Raw genomic sequence first — 23075 nt, 5'->3', positions numbered from 1 at the left:
AACAATAGAATCATAGAGTTGGAAGAGATATCGTGGGCCATCCAGTCGAACCCCATTCTGCTAAGAAGCAAGAAAATCACATTGAAAGCATCCCCGAGAGATGGCCATCCAGCCTCTATTTAAAAGCCTCCAAACAGAGTTGCTTTAGATTGAAAACAAATAGGAGACACACAACAAGAGCAACATTTTCCAAAAAAAGGGATCCCAGAGCAAGGAAATTACAAAGGAATGTTAGAAAGAGAAAGAGCTGGGTTGAATTATATACACAAATTCCAGCCCATTGGCAGAAGTATGAGCAAAGACGATGCCTTCATATATTAACACCAGAATCCTGGCTACATCCTATGTCGCAAAAGGAATACGCTCCAAACGGAGTCTTGAACCCAAGGAAACTGACCTCATTTATTGCTTCCAGGCATCAATAATAGCAGGCCACCATAAAGATCTGAAAAACCTATATCACTTTGTTTATTACATTTTTTCATGTGACAAACTTTGAAAATGTAAGCTCAAGAAACACTATTTGCCTCTTTCTGGATCCTGTTACATTTTATCCCCAAACTGTATGAATGATAGAGTCATAGAATCTGTCGTACACCAGAGCAGGAACACCTCTGACCTTAAACACCACAAAATCAGCAAGCAGTTTATTGGTAAAATCAGAAAGCAGTTTATTGAAGAATATGTGTTGACAAAGCAGTAAAATTAGCAAAAAACAGCAAAATTCCAAAACAAAAGTTAGACAATGAGTTTCAAGACAAAACAAGATCCATAGGTATATAAATCCATGAAACAAGGCAAAGGAATCCATGAAACAAGGTAGCATGAAAAATCTAATACACAAATCAGGAACTTGACAAACTTGGTAATTAAACTAAGAGCACTTGAAAGCAAGGCCGTCTGGAAATTCCAGCGTTGGCCCAACTGAGGCAACTCTTTCCCCATAAATCAGTATTAAGGTTTTCCAGATTCCAAAAGCACAAGGAAAGCATTTCTCTTGACCGTAACACCAGATAAAGGTTTCTTATCTTTCTTTTCCTGTAAACGAACTGATGTTTTTTGCGCCTGAGCACTCGGTCTCTGTTTACAAAAATCTTGCTTTCTATCTACACTCCCAAAATCTTTTTCACAAGTACTGCTATGAGTATGTTTTATGCCGAGGTCTCAATATCACTTGGTACTGCATCCAAAGAAAAGGGATCATAATATCCACAAAAGCTCAAGAAAACAAATTAAATTAAATTAAAAACCAGTCTTTGAGATACTTCCCTTTTCCTTCCCTCTCCCTTCTTTATTTCCTTGCAGTTTCCCTTCCAGGGAAGGTGCAAAAATTGCTGCTCTTGTGGAACAAAGCAGCACTTCAGACAAAACTTCAAAGCGCAAGGGACAGTGACTTTGAAGAGCTCTCCCAATGCGGATGCTGGGCGCTGTAGTCCCTAAGTGACACAGAGAGAGACCCTGAAGCTTGGTTTAGAGCTGGCCAAACTTTGATAAAGTCCAGTTATATGGTTTAGATCCCGTGGCTTCGTGAAGCTGGTTGCTTTTGCCGTGCGTAAAAACGCACCAGGATCGAATTGCGTAAAAACGCACAAGTCTCCAAAGTGGGCGGAGGAGGATGGAGTTTGGAGAGAGTTGGGGTCCAAAGAGGGGCAAAGTGGGGGTGCTTAAGGTGAGAGGGAGGGGAGAGGGAGGGCTCCCCTAGTAGCTCCGCCTGCCCCATTCTTCCGTCTGCTTCTTTCTCCTCCTCCTCCTCTCTTTCTTTCTTTCTTCTTTCCTTCCTCCTCCTTTCTTTCCTGGCCATCATGGCTCGCCTGGCTGTAACGGAGACCTTCTTTGGAATCCAATTCCCTGGCCACCTTCACACACAAGACTCGCTCCAAGCGGCCGCCTCCTTCCCTTTCCGACCCTCCGACGTCCTCCTGGTCACCTACCCCAAGTCTGGTAAGCCTTGACACGTGTTCACCCGTTCCCACGTTCGCCTTCTTCAATCCTTCCATCCCAATGCTTTGTGGTTTAGCCAGCTGGCTGCTCCACCAGAGTGAATAGTTTGTCTCCACTTGAGCTTTCAATGGCTCAAGGCTATGAGGTCCTGGGATGTATACTTTGGAGGCCCTGGCACTCTTGGGCAGAGAAGGCTCAGACTTCTGAAACTCAAAAGAGTCCACTTATGTTGCAAAATTAATACAGCTCGACACTACTTTTAATTGCTACAGCTCAGTGCTATGGAATTTATTCCACACAGCTGAATAAAATCCCAGATTATCTGCTTTGAGCTGGAATATATGGCAGTGTGGACTCAAATATTCCAGTTCAAAACTGATATTGTGGGGTTTTCTGCCTTGATATTCTGAGGGCCCTTCCACACAGCCCTATATCCCAGAATATCAAGGCAAAAAAAAATCCCACATTATCTGAGTGTGGACTCAGATAGCCAACTTCAAAGCAGACACAGAACAATGTCTTCAAACTACAAGAGAGGAGATTCCGTCTGAACATGAGGAAGAACTTCCTGACTATGAGAGCCGTTCAGCAGTGGAACTCTCTGCCCCGGAGTGTGGTGGAGGCTCCTTCTTTGGAAGCTTTTAAACAGAGGCTGGATGGCCATCTGTCAGGGGTGATTTGAATGCAATATTCCTGCTTCTTGGCAGGGGGTTGGACTGGATGGCCCATGAGGTCTCTTCCAACTCTTTGATACTATGATTCTATATTGTGGGATTTTCTGTTTTACTGTTCTGGGATATAGGGCTGTGTGGAAGGCTCTGGGATATATGGGTGGAAGGGTCCTGAGTCAATGTTTCTCAACCTTCCTAATGCCACGACCCTTTAATGCAGTTCCTCATGTTGTGGAGACCCCCAACCACAACATTATTTTCATTGCTACTTCATAACTGTAATTTTGCTAGTTCACCTACAATCAAAGAACATTCTGAACCCCACCAAGGACAGAATTGGACCAAACTTCCCACACAGAACCCCTGTGCCTTGAAGGCACTCACCTGACTCCAACAGACAAGAGTTCTATCTCCCATCCTTGATATCATTCCACAGATATATAAACCCCATTTTCCTAGTTTCTGAGGATGCCTGCCATAGATGAAGTGAAACATAAGGAGAGAATGCTTCTGGAACATGGCCAGACAGCCCGAAAACCTTACAACAACCCAGTGATTCCAGCCATGAAAGGCTTCAACAATACATTATCATTATTATTAAATTTATATTTACATCACATTTTCCTCTCTTAAATGAGACTCGAACTGCCCACAACACTAAAAACAGTATAAACCCTTCCCCCTGTGACAATTCCCATCATCCCAATGGCTAGTTGTTGTTATTATTGTTATTGTTATTGTTATTGTTATTATTATTAGCCATCCCCTGCCATGCGTTGCTGTGGCCCAGTCTGTGTATATGTATTTTGTGTGTGTATATATTTGTGTATATGTGTATATTAGGCTTGGGTAACCACGGAAAAATTTGGTTCTAAACTCGTTTTGTTTTTAGGGGGCCCTTGCGTTTCGTTTTTTTTTTAAATAATTCCGAAATTTTCCTTTTAAAAATTTCGAAATATACGAAATTTCGTATAATTACGAATCGATTCGTTAATGGCGGACGCGATTGCGCAATATGCTAAAAAAACCTCCAAATGGGACAGGGGAAACTTCTGAAGCTTCCCTCTCCCTCTGTTGTTGACTGTTGGTGTGATAAAACAAACAACAACTATAAAACTTGCACCAGACATGCCAAAATTATTACGAAATAATTCCAAAATAATTACGAAATAAATTGAAAAAATTGTTTCGAATCTAATTTACCCCTCACACTATTCCTGCATGGCTCAATATTGGATCGTAAGCTAATTTAAATACGAATTAATAACGAATTACGAAATTAACGAACGAAACCGCCCAAGCCTAGGGTATATGTGTGGTTGCAGATATATATATGTGTGTGTGTATGTATGTGTGTGGGTTTGTGCATGCGCTGTAATGTAATTTTTGTTTTTTGGCTTTTTAAGTCCCTTCTGCTGTGTTTTTCGGTGTTTTATGAGTGATGATCACTCGTCGGCTTGATAGATGTATTGTGTCCAAATTTGGTGTCAATCTGTCCAGTGGTTTTTTTTAATTATGTTAATCCCACAAATGAACATTACATTTTATTTATATAGATTATTATTATTATTATTATTATTGCTGCTGCTGCTGCTATAAACATCATGCTCTCTTCTCTTGAATGAGATTCAAAGCAGGTCACAACATATTAAATTATTTAGCTTAGTTTGGCACGAAACGCCAATGCAAAGAAGACGATTCTACCAGCTTTGTGGGATGAATCACCTCAACTCTCCCACCCTTCCTTGCAGGGACCACCTGGATGCAGGAAATCCTGACCTTCATCCACAGCGAGGGGGACCCTGAGCCAGCCAAGACCATCCCCAACTGGGCCCGCCTGCCTTGGCTGGAACACCTCTACATGGGGACCCTCATGGAGCCCAAGGGTCCCCGGCTCCTCACCACCCACCTGCCTTATCCAGCCCTGGAGGAGGCTTTGGCCAAAGCAAAACCAAAGGTGAGTCAACGGTCAATACAGGTGCCTCCAAACCCTTTGTGTGAATCATGCCCATGCAAGTATGAATACTTTAATCTGTGAGCAGTCACTTCCTCGTCTACTTCTGCTCACGGTGAAGGATGCAATTATTGCACGATGTCTCCCCCCCCCCCCCCCCACACACACACACACCCCTAAAATCTGTTTGCATGCCTGGTGCATCATAAGCTTAACCGGAGGCTTTGCTACGTAGAATTAATTAGACATAGGCTTGAATTAGAGAGCGGAGCCAATTCGTGGTTAATTAAGCTGTCCATCATTACCAGTCACAATGGGGTATAGGCAGCTTCTACCCATTCCGAGGGAGACCTCTTGCTCCCAGTTGGAGGGGTGCAAAGAATATCCTTTTCTATTCCAATAGCGTCTCTATTGTAGAACATGAAGAAAAGAGCAGCAGTGGGATTCTAAGTGGGTTTTGGGTGCAAAAAGCAGGGTAGTTTGGGAGGATCCAGAAGCATATATTTTTGCACAGAAAAACCCATATTTAATTGTGCAGTACATGTCCAGCAGCACATTCTGTTCAAAGTGGTGGAAGTGCACTTGTACATTTAATGCAATTCCATGTGTCATTGTGCATTCCCAAGTGAGACCTGATAATAATCTCTCTCTATAAAATGTAAATGTCTATTTGTGAGTGACCTCATAACTCCCAAAATACTTAACCGATTGCTTCAAAATTTGGACACAGTGTAGCAATCGAACACGCAAAGGTTTAAAGGTTGCTGAAATCCAACTACTATACAGATGTCACACCTGTTGTGATAGGTAAAAACATCTTTTGCTTCAAAACCAGCGCCATCTGCTGGACACCCAAGCAATTGCTAAGGTTCTTAACCTTACATTTTCCATGCTCGGAACCACCCCCTCTCCCTCCCTCCGTGCTTACTCATTGGCTGGAGGAGAAAGCTCCCGCTTTACCCATTGATTGGCACTCTCTTCCCACTCGAGGCCACAAGTGGCAGTTGCCTCATTGATGGGAAGGAAAGGAGGAGGACAGGGACATCAAAGGTCTTTTGGAAGGGACTGTATGGAGAAGGCCGAGGAGGAGGTCTGCAAGGCAGTGGTGAGAGAGGGGCTTTGGGAGGGCAGGGAGAGGCAAGCCAGGCAAGAAGCCCTCCAGGCAGATGGCCAGCCAGCCATAGATAGGATAGACTCAGATGCACATACACGACGGATCTGGAAGAGACCCCAAGGGAGCATCCAGTCCAACTCTCTTCTACCATGCAAGAAGGCACCAGCAAAGCCCTCCAGACAGATGGCCAGGCAGTGTGTGTATACACACACACACACACACAAACACACACACAAGATAGACATCATAAATCTGGAAGAGACCCCCAAAGATAATCCAGTCCAACTCTCTTCTACTATGCAAGAAGGCACCAGCAAAGCCCTCCAGACAGATGGCCAGGCAGTGTAAATATGCATACACACACACACACACACACATACATATACACATCATAAATCTGGAAGAGACCCCCAAAGATATTCCAGTCCAACTCTCTTCTACCATGCAAGAAGGCACCAGCAAAGCCCTCCAGACAGATGGCCAGGGAGCCATATCACACACGCATACATGCATGTACACACACTTATATACATACACGTACAAACACACATGATAGATATCATAAATCTGGAAGAGACCCCCAAAGGCGATCCAGTCCAAACCTCATTTTATGTTTTCACACATCTACTATTCTATAGATGTCACAACTGTGACAGGTAAAAATATGGAACAACAAAAAATATTGTATACCCACAAGCATCGTGAAATCACATATATTAGAAAGCACCTCTTACTCTTTTCTTTCTTTTCCATTTAACCAGACTGGGCCACAGCAACGTGTAGTCGGGTACAGCTAGTAATAATAATAATGCCATGCGTTCCTGCTAAAAATTGCAGTAGGACTCTTTCCATTGCACACTTGCTTGCCCAGGCAGATGCACCATGTTGCCATCCAAAACAAGAGCAAACTTGCACAACAAACAGGTAATGCTGCCTGTATGGGAATTTATGCTCCACAGCCTCAATTCAGGAACCCTTAGTTGCAAGTATTTCCCAACCGCTGCAGAGAAATCTGTCTTTCCTCCCAGATCAGGAAGAAAACTTTGGGAACGTTATCTTTTCAAGTCTGGATTGGAAGCAGCAATGTTGATATCTTTCGTCTTTTCTTGCCGCAGGTGATCTATGTGGCCAGAAACCCCAAAGATGTGGCTGTCTCCTATTACCATTTCTGCCGGATGGCCAATTTTTTCCCTGATCCGGGTTCCTTTGAGGAGTTTGCCCAGAAGTTCTTGGATGGCACTGGTATGCTTTTCCGCAAAGTAGTCATGCCAAAATAAGTTTGACATTAGTTTTATATGCTGTTAGCTGCTTTGAGTCTCATTCAAGAGAAGAAAGCAGGATGTTTGTATGAGAAATAATGTTTGGGGATGCTTTGAACGCAATTTTCCTGCTTCTTGACAGGGGGTTGGACTGGATGTCCCACCAGGTCTCTTCCAACTCTATGATTCAATAATAATAATAATAATAATAATAATTTATTTATTCATTTATTATTTACCACATTTATATACTGCCTTTCTTAGCCTGAAGGCAACTCAGGGCGGTTCACAATCGGCAACAATTTGATGCCTTCACAACTATAAAACAAAAGTTAAAACAGATTATAAATACAATTAAAACATTAACATATAATATAAAAACCATACAAAGCCATCTTCAACGTCTCCTTGCTAAAGTCGTAATTCAAGTGCATCGTCAAATCGTTCCGAATATCATCTTTATCTAATTATGTTGCATTAGTGAAAGCTTGCTTGAAGAGCCATGTTTTAACCTTCTTACGGAATGTCAGGAGGGAGGGGGCTGATCTTATATCCATGGGAAGAGCATTCCACAGCCAAGGGGCCACCGCTGAGAAGACCCTGTCTCTCGTTCCCGTTAAACACATCTGTGAAGGAGGCAGGACCAGAAGCAGGATCTCCTCAGAAGATCTTAGAGTCCTAGGTGGTTCATAAGGAGAGATACATTTGGACAAGTAAGCTAGGCCAGAATCATTTAGGGCTTTATAGGCTAAAGCCAACACCTTGAATTGTGCCCAGTAGCAAACTGGCAGCCAGTGAAGCTGGTGCAACAGAGGAGTTGTATGCTCCCTGAGCGTCGCTCCTGTTAGCAACCTGGCCGCCACGTACTGGATCATTTGAAGCTTCCAAATAGCCTTCAAAGGCAACCCCATGTAGAGAGCATTGCAGTAGTCTATACGGGATGTAACCAGAGTGTAGACTACCATGGCCAAGTCAGACTTCCCAAGATACAGGTGCAGCACCGAAGGGGACTCAGGGCTCACCCTGACTCGGACTTCGAACTGCCAACTTTTCAATTGAAAAGATTTACTGCAACTGGGGGTTAACCTGCTGTGCTAAAGCACGGTCCTAAGTAGTAGTAGTAATAATAATAATAATAATAATAATAATAATAACTCCAAAGACTCTGGCACAAGCCAGTAAAAGTAGTCCCAGTGGTTATCGGCACACCGAGTGCAGTGCCTAAAGACCTGCACTTAAACACAATCGGCGCTGACAAAATTACCATCTGCCAGCTGCAGAAGGCTACCCTACTGGGATCTGCTTGCATTATTCGCCGATACATCACACAGTCCTAGACACTTGGGAAGTGTCTGACGTGTGATCCAATACAAAAGCCAGCAGAGTGTCTGCTGTGGAGTCATCTTGTTGCATTTCTAATAATAATAATAATAACTCCAAAGACTCTGGCACAAGCCAGTAAAAGTAGTCCCAGTGGTGATCGGCACACCGGGTGCAGTGCCTAAAGACCTTGGCCTGCACTTAAACACAATCGGCGCTGACAAAATTACCATCTGCCAGCTGCAGAAGGCTACCCTACTGGGATCTGCTTGCATTATTCGCCGATACATCACACAGTCCTAGACACTTGGGAAGTGTCTGAAGTGTGATCCAATACAAAAGCCAGCAGAGTATCTGCTGTGGAGTCATCTTGTTGCATTTCTAATAATAATAATAATAATAATAATAATAATAATAGGCTATGGGGATGATATTAGTTGTCATAGGGGGAAGACTTTGTACAGTTTTTAGTGTTGTAAGTGTTGTTTAAGAGATGAAAGTATGGTATTGTACAGAAGTGTTTATAATAATATGCTTATAACTGTATTTATGTTTGAATTGGTTGCCCTAAGGCTGGAGCGGCCTAGCTGTGAGAAATGTGTTACCATGGAAACGAGGTAGAAGAGGAGGTGGGAGGAGCTTAGAGAGTGAAGGTTTAAAAAAGTGACAGTTAGAGTCAGTCAGAGGAGGAGACTCTGAGAGAGCAGCAGAGTCAGGGAAAAGACTCTGAGAGAGCAGCAGAGTCAAGTTTGAGACTCTGAGGAGTGAAGAGGTGAAGAGCCAGGTTTTAGTGTTCGTGAATAGTAGAGATTTCTTCAGCTAGGAAGCTGAAGGGGAAAACCTTGTTAATTGCTTTAGTTAGAAAGAACTAACAGAGGCTTGCTAAGATCGCTAGTCGGAGGAAGACTGGAGATCTGTGATTTGATCAAGTATAGATCAAACAGAAAGACTATTCATTGCAGGAAACACTGGTTAATAAAGCGCTTCACCACAGCAAGAGTTCATAAGTTGTAACATCGAAAGTCTGAATTGTATCGCAACCAAGTTACATGTAACCATCAAGTATTTGCCAAGCTTAACATCTTCATACTGCAACCATACGCTTTGTTTAAAAATAAACTTGTTCTCTTTGGTTTTTTAAACTGCCTCATCTCCATTAATTCTACGTTCGTTGCACCCACTCTACCAAAATTACCTCACAACACAAACAGAGCCTTTAATACCAGAGCCTTTTACAAATCAGTGGCTCCTTTCTCCTAAACCTAGGCGCTTCCTCACTAGTTGGTAGCGTCTCTCTATAATTGGGTGGCAGCTTCATTACCAGTGGCGGAGGTTCTTTACAGGTATAAATATACATTTAATAATAATAATAATAATAATAATAATAATAATACTCATTTTCCTGGTCCATCCCCATGCTTAAAAAGCAATACAGCAGCTGTGATCCTGCTTTGATGATGATGATGATGATAATAATAATAATAATAATAATAATAATAATGCAAACCTGTTAGTGACTTGTGAAGGTGTGCATTGCATGGCAAGAAGTTGGACTACATGCCCTTTGGGGATCCTTCCCATTCTAAAGGTGCATCTACACTAATGTTTCTCAACCTTCCTAATGCCACGACCCCTTAATACAGTTCCTGATGTTGTGGTGACCTCCAACCATAAAATTATTTTTGTTGCTACTTCATAACTGTAATTTTGCTATTGTTATGTATCATGATGTAAATATCTGGTATGTAGGATGTATTTTCATTCACTGGACCAAATTTGGCACAAATACTCAATATGCCCAAATTTGAATACTGGTTTTGATTTTGTCATTTAGGAGTTGTAGTTGCTTGGATTCATAGTTCACCTACAATCGATGAGCATTCTGAACTCCACCAACGATGGATTTGAACCAAACTTGGCACACAGAACTCCCACGACCAAGAGAAAATACTGGAAGGGTTTGGCGGGCATTGACCTTGAGTTTTGGAGTTGTAGTTCACCTACATCTAGAGAGCACTGTGGACTCAATGATAGATCTGGAAGGGTTTGGTGGGCACTGACCTTGAGTTTTGGAGTTGTAGTTCACCTACATCTAGAGAGCACTGTGCACTCAAACAATGATAGATCTGGAAGGGTTTGGTGGGCATTGACCTTGAGTTTTGGAGTTGTAGTTCACCTACATCTAGAGAGCACTGTGGACTCAAACAATGATAGATCTGGAAGGGTTTGGTGGGCATTGACCTTGAGGTTTGGAGTTGTAGTTCACCTACATCTAGAGAGCACTGTGGACTCAAACAATGATATATCTGGAAGGGTTTGGTGGGCATTGACCTTGAGTTTTGGAGTTGTAGTTCACCTATATCTGGAGAGCACTATGGACTCAAACAATGATAGATCTGGAAGGGTTTGGTGGGCATTGACCTTGAGGTTTGGAGTTGTAGTTCACCTACATCTAGAGAGCACTGTGGTCTCAAACAATGATAGATCTGGAAGGGTTTGGCGTGCACTGACCTTGAGTTTTGGAGTTGTAGTTCACTTACATCTAGAGAGCACTGTGGACTCAAACAATGATAGATATGGACCAAACTTCTCTGCCAAAAAGGGTTCCTTAGACCATCAGAAATATATGTTTTCTGATGGTCTTTGGCAACCCCACTGAAACCCGTCTTGACCCACATAGGGGTCCTCACCCACAGCTTGAGAAACGCTGATCTACACTGTTAAATTAATGCGGTTCGACTCCACTTTAACTTCCATGGCTCAATGCTATGGAATCCTGGGAGTTGTAGTTTTATTTATTTATTTTTATTTATTTACTTTGCTTATATACTGCAGTTCTCAGCCCAGGGGCGACTCACTGCGGTAGTTTTCCAAAGTCCTTCTCTCCCCAAGTGCTGTTTCCTCACCAAACCTCAAATCCCAGGATTCCATGGCATGGAGCCTGGGCAATTCAAACTGGATTCATTCAACAATGTAGATACGACCTAAGATAATATGGTGCCATGAACTTTTAGTGGAGCAGGGCTTTTGGGACATACGTTTCCAATTATACTGACTCCACCCAAATGGAGAACTGCGCTTCACTCTGAATTGTATTTATTTTGACTTTATTTCCCCTTCAGACCTTGGAAAAACCTCATTGCAGATGCAAACTGGAAAGAAAAGTCCACTTTAGTAGGTTTTGGCATGATAAACAGGGAGTTTCGTGCCTAGGAATTTGTGGATTTTCCCTTCTTTTCCAAGCCGTTCTTTCTGAGAAAAATTCTAAATATTCATATTTGTCCTATTTTGCCATGCTCGGTGCTGCTTTAAAAACACACCCATATGCACGCTATTTTTCCATTCTTTAAAACCAGCATAAAAATAACCATTCTAGGTTGTCATGCCAACATACAAACAGCTGTACAATGTTCTTTACGGTCTACACCTGAAATGCCAAGAGGAAGGAATCAAAGATACATAACAACAACAACATATTGTAGGACTGGTAATTATGAGAGACAAACAGATTTCTTAGTGTTTTGAGTGTTGGATTATAATTCTGGAGAGTTGCATTTCCAAAGCGACAGACCTTGGGAAACTACAATTCCAAGGGTCCCATTGCTTTGAGCCATGGTGGCTGAAATGGTATCAAGCAACATTCATTCTACAGTGTAAATTCACCCTGTGATTCACCAATGCTATCGGATCCTGAGTATTGTAGTTTTTCAAGGTCTAACCTTCTCTGCCAAAGGGATTATCCATACTGTAGAACAAATGTAGTTTTGGCATCACTTTCACTGCCATGTCTTGAGGTTAAGAAATCCTGGGGGTTGTAGTTTTCCAAGGTCTCTAGCCTTCTCTGCCAAACTACAACTCTCAGAATCCTATAGCTTTGAACCACGGCAGTTAAAGTGGAGGTCATGCTACATTTTTTTTTTTGCAGTATAGATGCATCCTTTGACAGAGCAAGGCTAAGGTCCTTGAAAAACTACAACTTCCAAGGTCTCATAGCATTGAGCCATGGGAATTCAAGTGGCGTCAAATGGCATTCATTCCATGGTGTGGATGCACCCAGAGAAGGATAAAGACCTTGGGAAACTACAAATCCCAGGGTCTCATAACATTCAACCATGGCAATTAAAGTGGTACCAAGTGGCATTCATTGTACGGTGTGGATGTATCCAGAGAGATATGTAGACTTTAGGAAACTACAGCTCCCAGGATCCCATAGCATTGAGCCATAGTCATTCAAGTGGTGTCAAATGGCCTTCATTCTATGGTGTGGGTGCAGCCAGAGATGGTTGTAAACCTTGGGAAACTACAAATCCCAGGGTCTCATAGCATTGATCCATGGCCATTCAAGTGGTGTCAAATGGCATTCATTATATGGTGTAGATGCACACAGAGAAGGATGTAGACCTTGGGAAACTATAATTCCCAGAGTCCCATAGCATTGAACCATGGCAATTCAAGTGGTGCCAAATAGCATTCATTTTAAGGTGTGGATGCACCCAGATAAGGTTATAGACCTTGGGAAACTACAGCTCCCAGGGTCCCATAGCATTGAGCCATGGCCATTAAAGTGGTGCCAAATGGCATTCATTGTATGCTGTGGATGCACCCAGAGAAATATGTAGACCTTGGGAAACTACAACTCCTGGGGTCCCATAGCATTAAGCCATGACCATTTGAGTGGTACCAAATGGCATCCATTGTACAGTGTGGATGTATCCAGAGAAGGATATAGACCTTGGGAAACTATAACTCCCAGGGTCCCATACCATCGAGCCATGGCCATTCAAGTGGTGTCAAATGACATTCATTCTATGGTGTAGATGCAATCAAAGAAGGACGTAGACCTTGGGAAACTACAACTCCCAGGGCCCCATGGCATCGAGCCGTGACAATTCAAGTCATGCCAAAGGGCATTCATTCTACAGTGTAGATGCACCTGATGATTCTCTCCTCTTTTTGTCTAATGGGGGCCCTTTGCTCCCGCTCTCTGCATTAGCGATGGCTCTTGAGTCACGGCGCTTCGTGTCCTTGGAACATTTCCGTGTTTTCACTCGAATGAATAACAAGAGCCGCACGATGATGGGAGGGAAAGGTGCCAGCACATTCCCAGCGTAGGAGCCTGGCGTGACTCTGCCGAGGGGGGTAAAAGGTGCACCTCGCTCTTTACCTTCTTGTCTCTCCCCCCAGTACACTACGGATCATGGTTCGAACACATCAAAGGCTGGCTGAGCTGCCAGGACGAATTGAACATTACCTACTTCACCTACGAGGAGCTGCACCAGGTGAGTGCGACCGCAGGTGGGTAGATTGGCCAATTCCTATATTTAAGGGATGAGTTGGGAGTGTTGCGCTTATGGTGCATCCACACTGTCAAATGAGTGCGTTGTGGGTGTTTCAAGGTGAGCTCAAAGGGATTAAGGGTCTTCCTTTACAGTCTAGACTTGGACTTGACTTGAGAGCCTTAGTGGACCACAAGTGGAATATGAGCCAAGAGTGTGATGTGGCGGCTAAAAAGGCCAATGCGATTCTAGGCTGTATCAAGAGAAGTCTAGTGGCTAGTGTTTCTCCACCTTTCTAATGCTGCGAACCCTTAATACAGTTCCTCATGTTGTGGTGGCCCCCAACATTATATTATTCTCGTTGTGGCACCATCGAGGTCATCTAGACCAACCCCCTCTCCATCACAAAAACCACCCACTTAATATATATGTTAGAATCATAACGTTGGAAGAGACCTCGTGGGCCATCCAGTCCAACCCCCTGCCAAGAAGCAGGAAAATTGCATACGAAGCACCCCCAACAGATGGCCATAGCCTCTGTTGAAAAGCTTCCAAAGAAGAAGCCACTACCACACTGCAGGGCAGAGAGTTCCACTGCTGAACAGCTCTCACAGTCAGGAAGTTCTTCCTAATGTTCAGATGGAATCTCCTTTCTTGTGGTTTGAAGCCATTGTTCTGCAGCCTAATCTCCAAGGCAGCAGAAAAGCTTTCTCCCTCCTTCCCATCACATCTTGATCCCTGGCCCTTATCATGTCTCCTTCCAGCCTTCTCTTCTTCAGGCTAAACATGTCCAGCTCTTTAAACCGCTCCTCATAGGGCTTGTTCTCCAGACAATTGATCATTTTAGTTGCCCTCCTCTGGACACATTCCAGCTTGTCAATATCTCTCTTCAATTGTGGTGCCCACATTGAAAAACACATACATAACTAAATTAATCCTGACAAAGGCTAAGGTCCTTGGAAAACTACAGCTTCTAAAGTCCCAAAGCATTGAGCCGTGGCCACTCAAGCGGTGTCAAATGGCATTCATTGCATGGTGTGGATGCATCCAGAGGATGTAGACTTTAGGAAACTACAACTCCCAGGGTCCCATAGCATTGATCCATGGCCTTTCAAGTTAACAGCAACTCAGTAGTGGAATATGCTCCTTCTCTGGGGGTTTCTAAGCAGAGTCTGGATGGCCATCTGTCAGGAGGGCTTTGATGGTGTTGTCCTACCTGGCAGAATGGCTCTTGGGATCCCTTCCAACACTGATTCTAACACAAGCTCAACATGAGTCAGCACTGTAATGCGGAACCTAAAAAAGCCAATGGCAGAAAAGGGTTAGACTGGATGCCAGGCAGAAAAGGGTTAGACTGGATGGCTTTTGGAGGTCCCTTCTAACTCTAGGATCCTATGATAAATCCTTATCTGTAGATCCTTATCTGCCGCAGAGTGAATTCACCCGCTAACTGTTTTCCTTCTCCTTCTCTGTCGCAGGACTTGGAAGGCTGCGTGGAGCGACTGTCTGCTTTCCTGGGCCTCCCCATGAAGCCGGGCCTGGTTGAGTCCATCCGGATGCACTGCAGCTTTGCCTCCATGAGCAAGAACACCATGGTGAACACCACCCTGATCCCCAAGGAGATCTTGGACACCAGCAAGGGCCAGTTCATGAGGAAAGGTGAGCAGATGGGTTGGGGAGACTCGAGAAATGCCCAACTGGTCTTGGCTCAATCAAGCAGATGCCCGGCAGGTTTGACCCATCCTTGTGCCCTTTTCAGGCATCGCTGGAGACTGGAAGAACCACTTCTCTGCCCCGCTGAGTGAACGCTTCAATACGAAATTCCAGGAGGAATTGGGAGGCCAAGCCAAGCATTTCCAATGGGTTATGGACTGACCCACAGCAGGATGGAGGACCCTTTCAAACTCCAAATTCATCATGTTAGATCTCACCAAGGGTTGCCATATCTGACAAGCACAATGATTCGCAAAAGGATTTCCCAACCATTTATGGCCAAGGATCCAATGAAAAGGGATTCTGACTCATACTTAGGAAGAACCTATTGATGACAAGAGCTATGCAACAAGAGACTATTCTGCCTCAAAGTTTGTTGGAGTATCCTCCTCCATTAATCAGAGACTGGATGGCCATCTATCATGAGGCTTTTGAGTGTGCCTTCCTGCAAGGGTACTCAAAGGTCTCGATGGCTTTTGAGTACCCTTCCAACTCTAGTGGAGCCTCCTTTGACTGGATGGCCATCTGTCGGGAGGGCTTCGATTGTGTCTTCCTGCATATAAACAAGGGGTCAAAGTATATGGCTCTTGGAATTCCTCCCAACTCCAGCATTCAGAATGTAGTAGAGTTTCCTTCTCTAAAGGTCTTTAAAAAGAGACTGGATGGTCATCTGTCGAGAGGTTTTCATAGGTGTGTTCCTGACTAGCAGAATGGGATTGGTCTTGATGGCCTTTGAGTACCCTTCCAACTCTCGGAGAGTCTCATTTGGACTGGATGGCCATTTGTCGGGAGGGCTTTGATGTTGCCTTCCTTTGTGGCAGAAGGGTTGGTCTCGATGGCCTTTGGATACCCCTTCCAACACTAGTGGAGTCTCCTTGGGACTGGATGGCTATCTGTCAGGAGGGCTTTGATGCTGCCTTCCTTTGTAGCAGAAGGGTTGGTCTCAGTGGCCTTTGGGTACCCCATCCAGTGGAGTCTTCTTGGGATTGGATGGCCTTCAGTTGGGAGGGCTTTGATGTTGCCTTCCTTTGTGGCAGAAGGGTTCATCTCAATTGCCTTTGGGTACCCCTTCCAACACTAGTGGAGTTTCCTTTGGACTGGATGACCATCTGTCGGGAGGGCTTTGGTGTCGCCTTCCTTTGTGGCAGAAGTTTTGGTGTCGATGGCCTTTGGGTACCCCTTCCAACACTAGTGGAGTCTCTTTGGAACTGGAAGGCCATCGGTTGGGAGGGCTTTGATGTTGCCTTCCCTTGTGGCAGAAGGGTTGGTCTCAATGGCCTTTGGGTACCCCTTCCAACTCTAGTGGAGTCTCCTTGGGACTGGATGGCCATCTGTTGGGAGGGCTTTGATGTTGCCTTTCTTTGTGGCAGAAAGGTTGGTCTCGATGGCCTTTGGGTACCTTTTCCAACTCTAGTAGAGTCTCCTTGGGACTGGATGGCCATCTGTTAATGTTGCCTTCCTTTGTGGCTTTGATGTTGCCTTCCTTTGTGGCAGAAGGGTTGGTCTCAATGGCATTTGGATACCCCCTTCCAAATCTAGTGGAGTCTCCTTGGGACTGGATGGCCATCTGTTGGGAGGGCTTTGATGTTGCCTTCCTTTGTGGCAGAAGGGTTGGTTTTGATGGCCTTTGGGTGCCCCTTCCAATTCTCTGTTTCTGTGACCCCAAAGCCAGACCCTATGAATGCCTCTTTAAGAGGCCTTGAGGCCCCAGTGCCAAAGAGACCCTAAGCATAAGTTTATTTCAAAACACCATCTTTATTTTTCTTTAATTTGTTCACTTTTTTCATATTCACTTTACACAGGACGAAAAGGGGGAAAGCGTATTAGCAAGAAAGAGAGGGAAAAGAGAGCTGGGATTTGAACAGAAAACTCCAGCTCACAACAGGGAATGTTTAAAAGCTTTGGACCGCATTTTTTAAAAAAAATTGTATTACTTCTCCAAATGGGAACGAAGCCCAGACTGAGAGAAGGGGAAAAGTGGAAATATTGTGCGTGAAAGAAGGGAAGGAAAAGCCAGATAAAATAAGTTATTGGCAATCCATAGTGATCGCAGCTTGTTTTTCCGAACGGACGCCCTGCTGGAAATGCTATTCCAATTTCCCTTGCAGCCAATCATCATCATCCTTAATATATTGCTCTCCATGTAACAACACACCAAGAATATATTGTTGGAGGTTTTCATGGCTGGAATCACTGGATTGTTGTAGGTTTTTCGGGCTATATGGCTATGATCTAGAAGCATTCTCTCCTGACGTTTCATCTTTATCTTTGGCAAACACCCTCACAACCTCTGAGGATGCTTGCCATAGATGCAGGCAAAATGTCAGGAGAGAATGCTTCTAGAACATGGCCATATAGCCCGAAAAACCTACATAAACCCAGACCAAGAATATTTGAGAAATGTGCATGTAAACAAGAGATGGAGGAAATAGGAGATAGAAAGGAAGACAAAGTGCTGTGATTCCACTTTAAATGCCATGGAGTCCTGGGATTTGCAGTTCTGGGGGAACTAGATCTCTCCAGTTGAGAACTTTTAAGTGCTGCTTCAATAGCAAGTCCTATGATTTCGATGATGCAACCGTGGCAGTGAAAGTGGAGCCGTGGCACAAGAATTGTGCAGTTTCTTCCATCCAATTCTCTATTCTCAGTCCAAGTCATTAAAATTTTTGTATATACAAATGGAATAAAGTGGGGAAAAGGGAGAAAATGACTAGAGAGGCGTAGAAACGGGTTGCATTCATAAGGAAGGGCATGTCCATTTCCAAAAGTACCCTTGCAACTGATTGCCCCATCAATTCTTTTTCAACCATGAGATCCACTGATGGTGATCCACCAGAAACCCCAAAGCCACTAAAGATCAAGAGGGATCTGGTCCTTGCTGCTGGAGGTCTGTTATGTTGTCCCGTTCTTGGCAGCGCCTGAGGTTCTTGGAAGAAGAAAAGGTGCTTCGGGAGGAACCGGGGAAGGGGCTCAGGGACTTCTGGCCATCCACAAAGGCACTGAGGGTGGGCAAGCGAGGTGGCCACTGGTCCTGCTGGGCCTTGCAACAGGGTTGGCACAGCGCTTGGCTGACCTTCTGGAGCTTCTGCCTGAAGTTACGGTTGACCCAGAAATAGACAAAGCAGTTGAGGAGGCCGCTGCCAATGGGGAGCCACAAGGCCACAAACTCGGCCCATTCGTGAACCCTCTTGTGGGTGACTGCTGCGAAAAGACGGAAAAAAGGCATTAGGTCAGTTCCATTTTGCCAAGGTTCAGAAACAGCATTGGAGCCAGATATCTTTTACTTTTAAGGGAGTGTTTCTCAACCTTCCTAATGCCGCGACCCCTTAATATGGTTCCTCATGTTGTGGTGACCCCCAACCATAAAATTATTTTTGTTACTACTTCATAACTGTCATTTTGCCGCTGTCGTGAATCATAATGTAAATATCTGATATGCAGGATGTATTTTCATTCGCTGGACCAAAGTTGGCACTGATATGCCCACATTTGAATCCTGGTGGGGTTGAGGGGGATTGGTTTAGTCATTTGGGAGTTATAGTTGGCTGGATTTATAGTTTACCTACAATTAAAGAGCATTCTGAACTCCACCAAAGATAGAGTTGGGTCAAACTTGACACACAGAACTCCCACAACTAACAGAAAATACTTAAAGGGTTTGGTGGGCATTGACCTTGAGTTTGCCTCCCTCCAGCCTTGTACGCTCTTCCTTGCCTGCACATGCATACCATGCTGGGATTTATAATTCACCTACAATCAAAGAGCATTCTGAACTCCACCAAAGATAGAGTTGGGTCAAACTTGACACACAGAACTCCCACAACTAACAGAAAATACTTAAAGGGTTTGGTGGGCACTGACCTTGAGTTTGCCTTCCTCCAGCCTTGTACGCTCTTTCTCGCCTGCGCATGCATACCATGCTGGGATTTATAATTCACCTACAATCAAAGAGCATTCTGAACTACACCAATGATGGAATTAAACCAAACTTGGCACACAGAACTCCCACGACCCACAGGAAATACTTGAAGGGTTTGGTGGCCATTGTCCGTGGAGTTTTGGATATACCCAAATTTGAATAGTGGTGGGGTTGGGGGGAGGATTGATTTTGTCATTTGGGAGTTGTAGTGGCTGGGATTTATAGTCCACCTACAATCAAAGAACATTCTGAACTTGGGTCAAACTTGGCACACAGAACTCCCAACAACCAACAGAAAATACTGGAAGGGTTTGGTGGGCATTGACCTTGAGTTTGCCTCTCTCCAACCTCACACGCCTTCCTTCACCTGAACATGAACACTATATTGCCATGCACCAAGCATGCCCGCTCTCCCCTGTTCACTTGGAGTCTCAGAAACAGCCCTCCCCTTGGCTGAGAGGCCAGACAATCACAGCGGAGGAGGGATTTTGATGAGCAGATTTGCCGTCTGTTTCCAAAGAGAAAGAGAAGGACATGCAGAGAGATTTTCTGCCGTCTCTGTCAAAGGGGTTCCTAAGATTATCTGAAATATATGTTTCATGATGGTCTTTGATAACCCCTCTGAAACCCCCCTCATGACCCCGCCTGATTGAGTAACACTGTTTTAAAGCATTGAAAATGAGCTCTGTGTCTTTTAGATTAACACCCAACCTCTCACAGATCAAAACTAGGACATGCCAAGCCAAGCAATATCCAGACGACCATCTGTTGGGATGCTTTGATTGTGTGTTCCTTCATGGCAGGGAGTTGGATCAGATAATCTTTGGGGTCTCTTCCAACTCTAGGATCTGATGAATGGGATCAAGATGGCCAAAGCTATCTATGAGGAAGAAGAAGCAAGCCAAAAGAGGCTGCAGCAGTTTGCTTTTGCCTGGGACAACTGGGAAGGGCAAGTGTCCACTTTCTCTTCCCTGAAGAGTTCAGTAAAGGTTTTCCCTTGACATTAAATCCAGTCATGTCTAATTCTTGGGGGTGGGGGTGGGGGGAGGGTGTGTGTGCTCATTTCCATTTCTAAGCCAAATGGTGTTGTCCATAGACACCTCCTAGGTCATGTGGCCAGCATGACTGCATGGAGCGCCGTTCCTTCCTGCCAGAGCGGTACCTCTCGATCTACTTACATTGTATGTTTTCAAACTGCTAGGTTGACAGAAGCTGGGGCTAACAGCGGGAGCTCACTCTGCTTCCCAGATTCAAACCACCAACTTTTTGGTCAGCTAGTTCAGCAGCTCAGCAGTTTAACTGTGCCACTGTGGGGTCCCGGTGAGTTCATGAACTCAAATTTGCATTGGCATTTTGAAGCCAGTTTGCAGCAAACTGAAGTAAGATGAGATTAAAGAGGGAAAACAAGAGAAACTGGGGCATTGTCGAAGCAGATCAGAAAGTATGACAGCAAAAAAGTAATCGGGGCAATTGGAGTGTATGATAAGTCAGTCCAAGCTCGTAACTGGAAAAAGGAACTTGTTCTTTTGCTTTGCAGTCATTTGGGGGCAATGTTTTTTTGCTATTCTGCCATCCCCTTCCCTAACAAGGCCCCAGACCCTTTGCCTTAGTTTACTCACAATTGTACAGGATAATGGCAATGCAGGGAGTCCAGCAGATGTAGAAAGCAATGACCACCGGCAAGAGAATTCGAGCCGCAGCGTCCATCTGGAGCGAGCAGAGCTTCTTGGGCCCGGATCCTTTCTCTGCCAAAGTTATGCCTTTGCTTCGCTGACGCTGGGAGCGAGCCGCCATCCAGAGCCGCAGGTTGGCAAAGGTGATGAGCCCGGCGGCCGGGCAGAAAATGGTGCCCAAAATCAACAAGGAGTAAGCCATGTTGGAGCCGTAGTCTGGTTCACACAACAAGGCTGCTGATGAGAAACGGACTTGGAGAACGGCCAAAGGTCCTGGCATGGCCAAGGGTGCCAAGATGATGACCGGTACCAACCAGGCCATGGCAATGAGCCAAGCCACCCTTTTGCGGCTCAAGAGGCGGCTGTAGTGCAGCGGGAAGAAGACAGCAACATAACGTTCAAGGGAGACTCCAGCCAAGGAGTATAAGGAAGTGCTGAATATGGTGGAGTTGACAAAGGCCACCGGACGGCAGTAAGAGCTGGCCCCTTCTCCACCTTCTGCCAACCGTTCTTTGGCCATTGGCCCTGTGGCCAAGCCCACGTAGAGGTTGAGCGGCACCACCAGCACAGCCAAGGCAGCATCGGCCAAAGCCAGGGAGAGCAGGGCCAAGCGGCTACTGTGGCTCCAGCCGGACACTGAAGAGGCCACCACAACAATGACGGTCCCATTGGCTACTGTGACCAACAACCCCAAGGCACAAACGATACTGACCTTCATCACCCAGCTCCTACATTGATGATGAAGGGCATTGCCATTGAGGCATGGTGCCCACCTCCAGGGATGGTCAACCTCCGAAGGGGGTTCCTCCCAGTGTCTCCACACTGTCCTTCCAGTTTGGGTCACTTCCTCCCAACTCAAGGGCCCACCTTTCAATGTGGGGTCCCTCCGCCTTTCCAGGTCCCCTTCTCTGGGCAATGGAAGTGACCGGCTTTCATTCAAGGGCACCTCCGTCTCATTCCATCTCTCCATCTCAAAGGCAAAAGGGCTTCTTGGGTGGAGGAGCAGCACAAGGCAACCAAAGGGGCCGATGGGGAACATGGCTGGAGAAGAGCACACCTGGGAGGCCTTTGGGAAACCCAGGCTTCCGTGGAGTAGGGTCTTAAGTAGCCTCCTTGGAAGGAGGACTTCTCCAATGGGGATTGCAGGCACCACTTGGGGAAGGAAGAACCGAGGAGGGTCATTCTGGCCACAATCTGGAGAAAACACCCATTGGAGCAAGACTTGGAGAGAGGGTCAACACAAAGGGAAAGCTCGCCGATTCGGGGAATAGGATAGAGGCATCTCTTTCCAGGTTGGCTCCCTTTTTCATGCTTTCAACAGTTCTGCTGCCTTCTCCTTGGTTGTCACCTTCAGAAACATTGCATTGCCAGAATAGAGGCCCAATTACCATCTAAAGGCCACCACTCAATGCTGAGTGATGATGGGAATGGTAGTCCATCAACACCTGGAAAGGGACACATGTTCATCCCCTGCACCTGCATCAGGTGTAACAAGGGCAATTGCCACTTTAGAGAACAGGGAAGAGTTTGGAAAAGTAGCTCCCAGAATAGTAACTTTTCCTTGCTATGTGTCAGAGCAAAAACAATTTGAATTTGCAACATCTTGACAAATGTCAATGGAAGTGTTGCATGCATTGTGGGTTTTGTGTTTGAACTTCAAGAAGTCTCTAAAATAGCACATGGGTGTGATCATAGCCAAGGCAGCACTCTTACTTACTTCAATTCATAACATTCTCTCTTTTGCTTCCTCCTCAACCAAGTGGGGTCAGGATCCGAATACAGTTCCCCTCCTAAGGAGTAAAAGGCCTTCTAGTCCTGCAAACACTTGAACAAGCCCCACAGTCAGGTGGGTTTTGCAGTCCTTGTTAGCATCACAGCCAAACATTAACAGCTGCCTAGATCAGTGGTTCTCAACCTTCCTAATGCTGTGACCCCTTAATACAGATCCTCACATTGTGGTGACCCCCAACCATAACATTATTTTTGTTGCTACTTCATAACTGTAATTTTGCTACTGTTATGAACCGTAATGTAAATATCCAATATGCGGGATGTATTTTCATTCACTGGACCAAATATAGTACAAGTACTGGTTGGGGGGGGGGGGGGGGGTTGATTGTCATTTGGGAGTTGTAGTTACTGGGATTTATAGTTCACCTACAATCAAAGAGCATTCTGAATTCCACCAATGACAGAATTGAACCAAACTTAGCACATAGAACTCCCATGACCAAC

At 45.0% G+C, this 23075-nt stretch overlaps 2 protein-coding genes across 2 annotated transcripts; one reads left to right on the top strand and one right to left on the bottom strand.

Moving 5' to 3' along the window:
• Nucleotides 1–1595: 1595 nt before the first annotated feature.
• LOC132783062 (sulfotransferase 2B1-like) lies at nucleotides 1596–15906 on the top strand. Its single transcript, XM_060788115.2, has 6 exons — nucleotides 1596–1941; nucleotides 4364–4569; nucleotides 6796–6922; nucleotides 13444–13538; nucleotides 15014–15194; nucleotides 15295–15906. Exons 1-6 carry the CDS (start codon nucleotides 1803–1805, stop codon nucleotides 15408–15410), a joined length of 864 nt encoding a protein of 287 aa, XP_060644098.2. The 5' UTR covers nucleotides 1596–1802; the 3' UTR covers nucleotides 15411–15906.
• Nucleotides 15907–18105: 2199 nt separating this feature from the next.
• Nucleotides 18106–21558, bottom strand: LOC132783061 (probable G-protein coupled receptor 21). Its single transcript, XM_067471170.1, has 2 exons — nucleotides 20787–21558; nucleotides 18106–18449 (listed from the first exon to the last, which is right to left on the bottom strand). The coding sequence occupies exons 1-2, from the start codon at nucleotides 21556–21558 to the stop codon at nucleotides 18106–18108; spliced, it is 1116 nt and encodes a 371-aa protein (XP_067327271.1).
• Between the last annotated feature and the right edge of the window lie 1517 nt (nucleotides 21559–23075).

Source organism: Anolis sagrei, chromosome 8, assembly GCF_037176765.1.
Source record: "Anolis sagrei isolate rAnoSag1 chromosome 8, rAnoSag1.mat, whole genome shotgun sequence".
Classification (NCBI taxonomy): Eukaryota; Metazoa; Chordata; class Lepidosauria; order Squamata; family Dactyloidae; genus Anolis; species Anolis sagrei.
Note: the sequence above shows the minus strand (reverse complement) of the source record. Positions and strands in the feature narration are given on the sequence as shown.

What these genes read in the sequence shown, in the direction of transcription:
- LOC132783062 (XM_060788115.2), top strand. Translation starts at nt 1,803, where the DNA reads ATGGCTCGCCTGGCTGTAACGGAGACCTTCTTTGGAATCCAATTCCCT. An exon ending in GAAGTTCTTGGATGGCACTG is followed by an intron (nt 6,923 to 13,443) that starts GTATGCTTTTCC and finishes CTCTCCCCCCAG; the next exon opens with TACACTACGGATCATGGTTC. An exon ending in CCTACGAGGAGCTGCACCAG is followed by an intron (nt 13,539 to 15,013) that starts GTGAGTGCGACC and finishes TCTCTGTCGCAG; the next exon opens with GACTTGGAAGGCTGCGTGGA.
- LOC132783061 (XM_067471170.1), bottom strand. Translation starts at nt 21,558, where the DNA reads ATGAAGGTCAGTATCGTTTGTGCCTTGGGGTTGTTGGTCACAGTAGCC. An exon ending in TGCCATTATCCTGTACAATT is followed by an intron (nt 18,450 to 20,786) that starts GTGAGTAAACTA and finishes GTCTTTTCGCAG; the next exon opens with CAGTCACCCACAAGAGGGTT.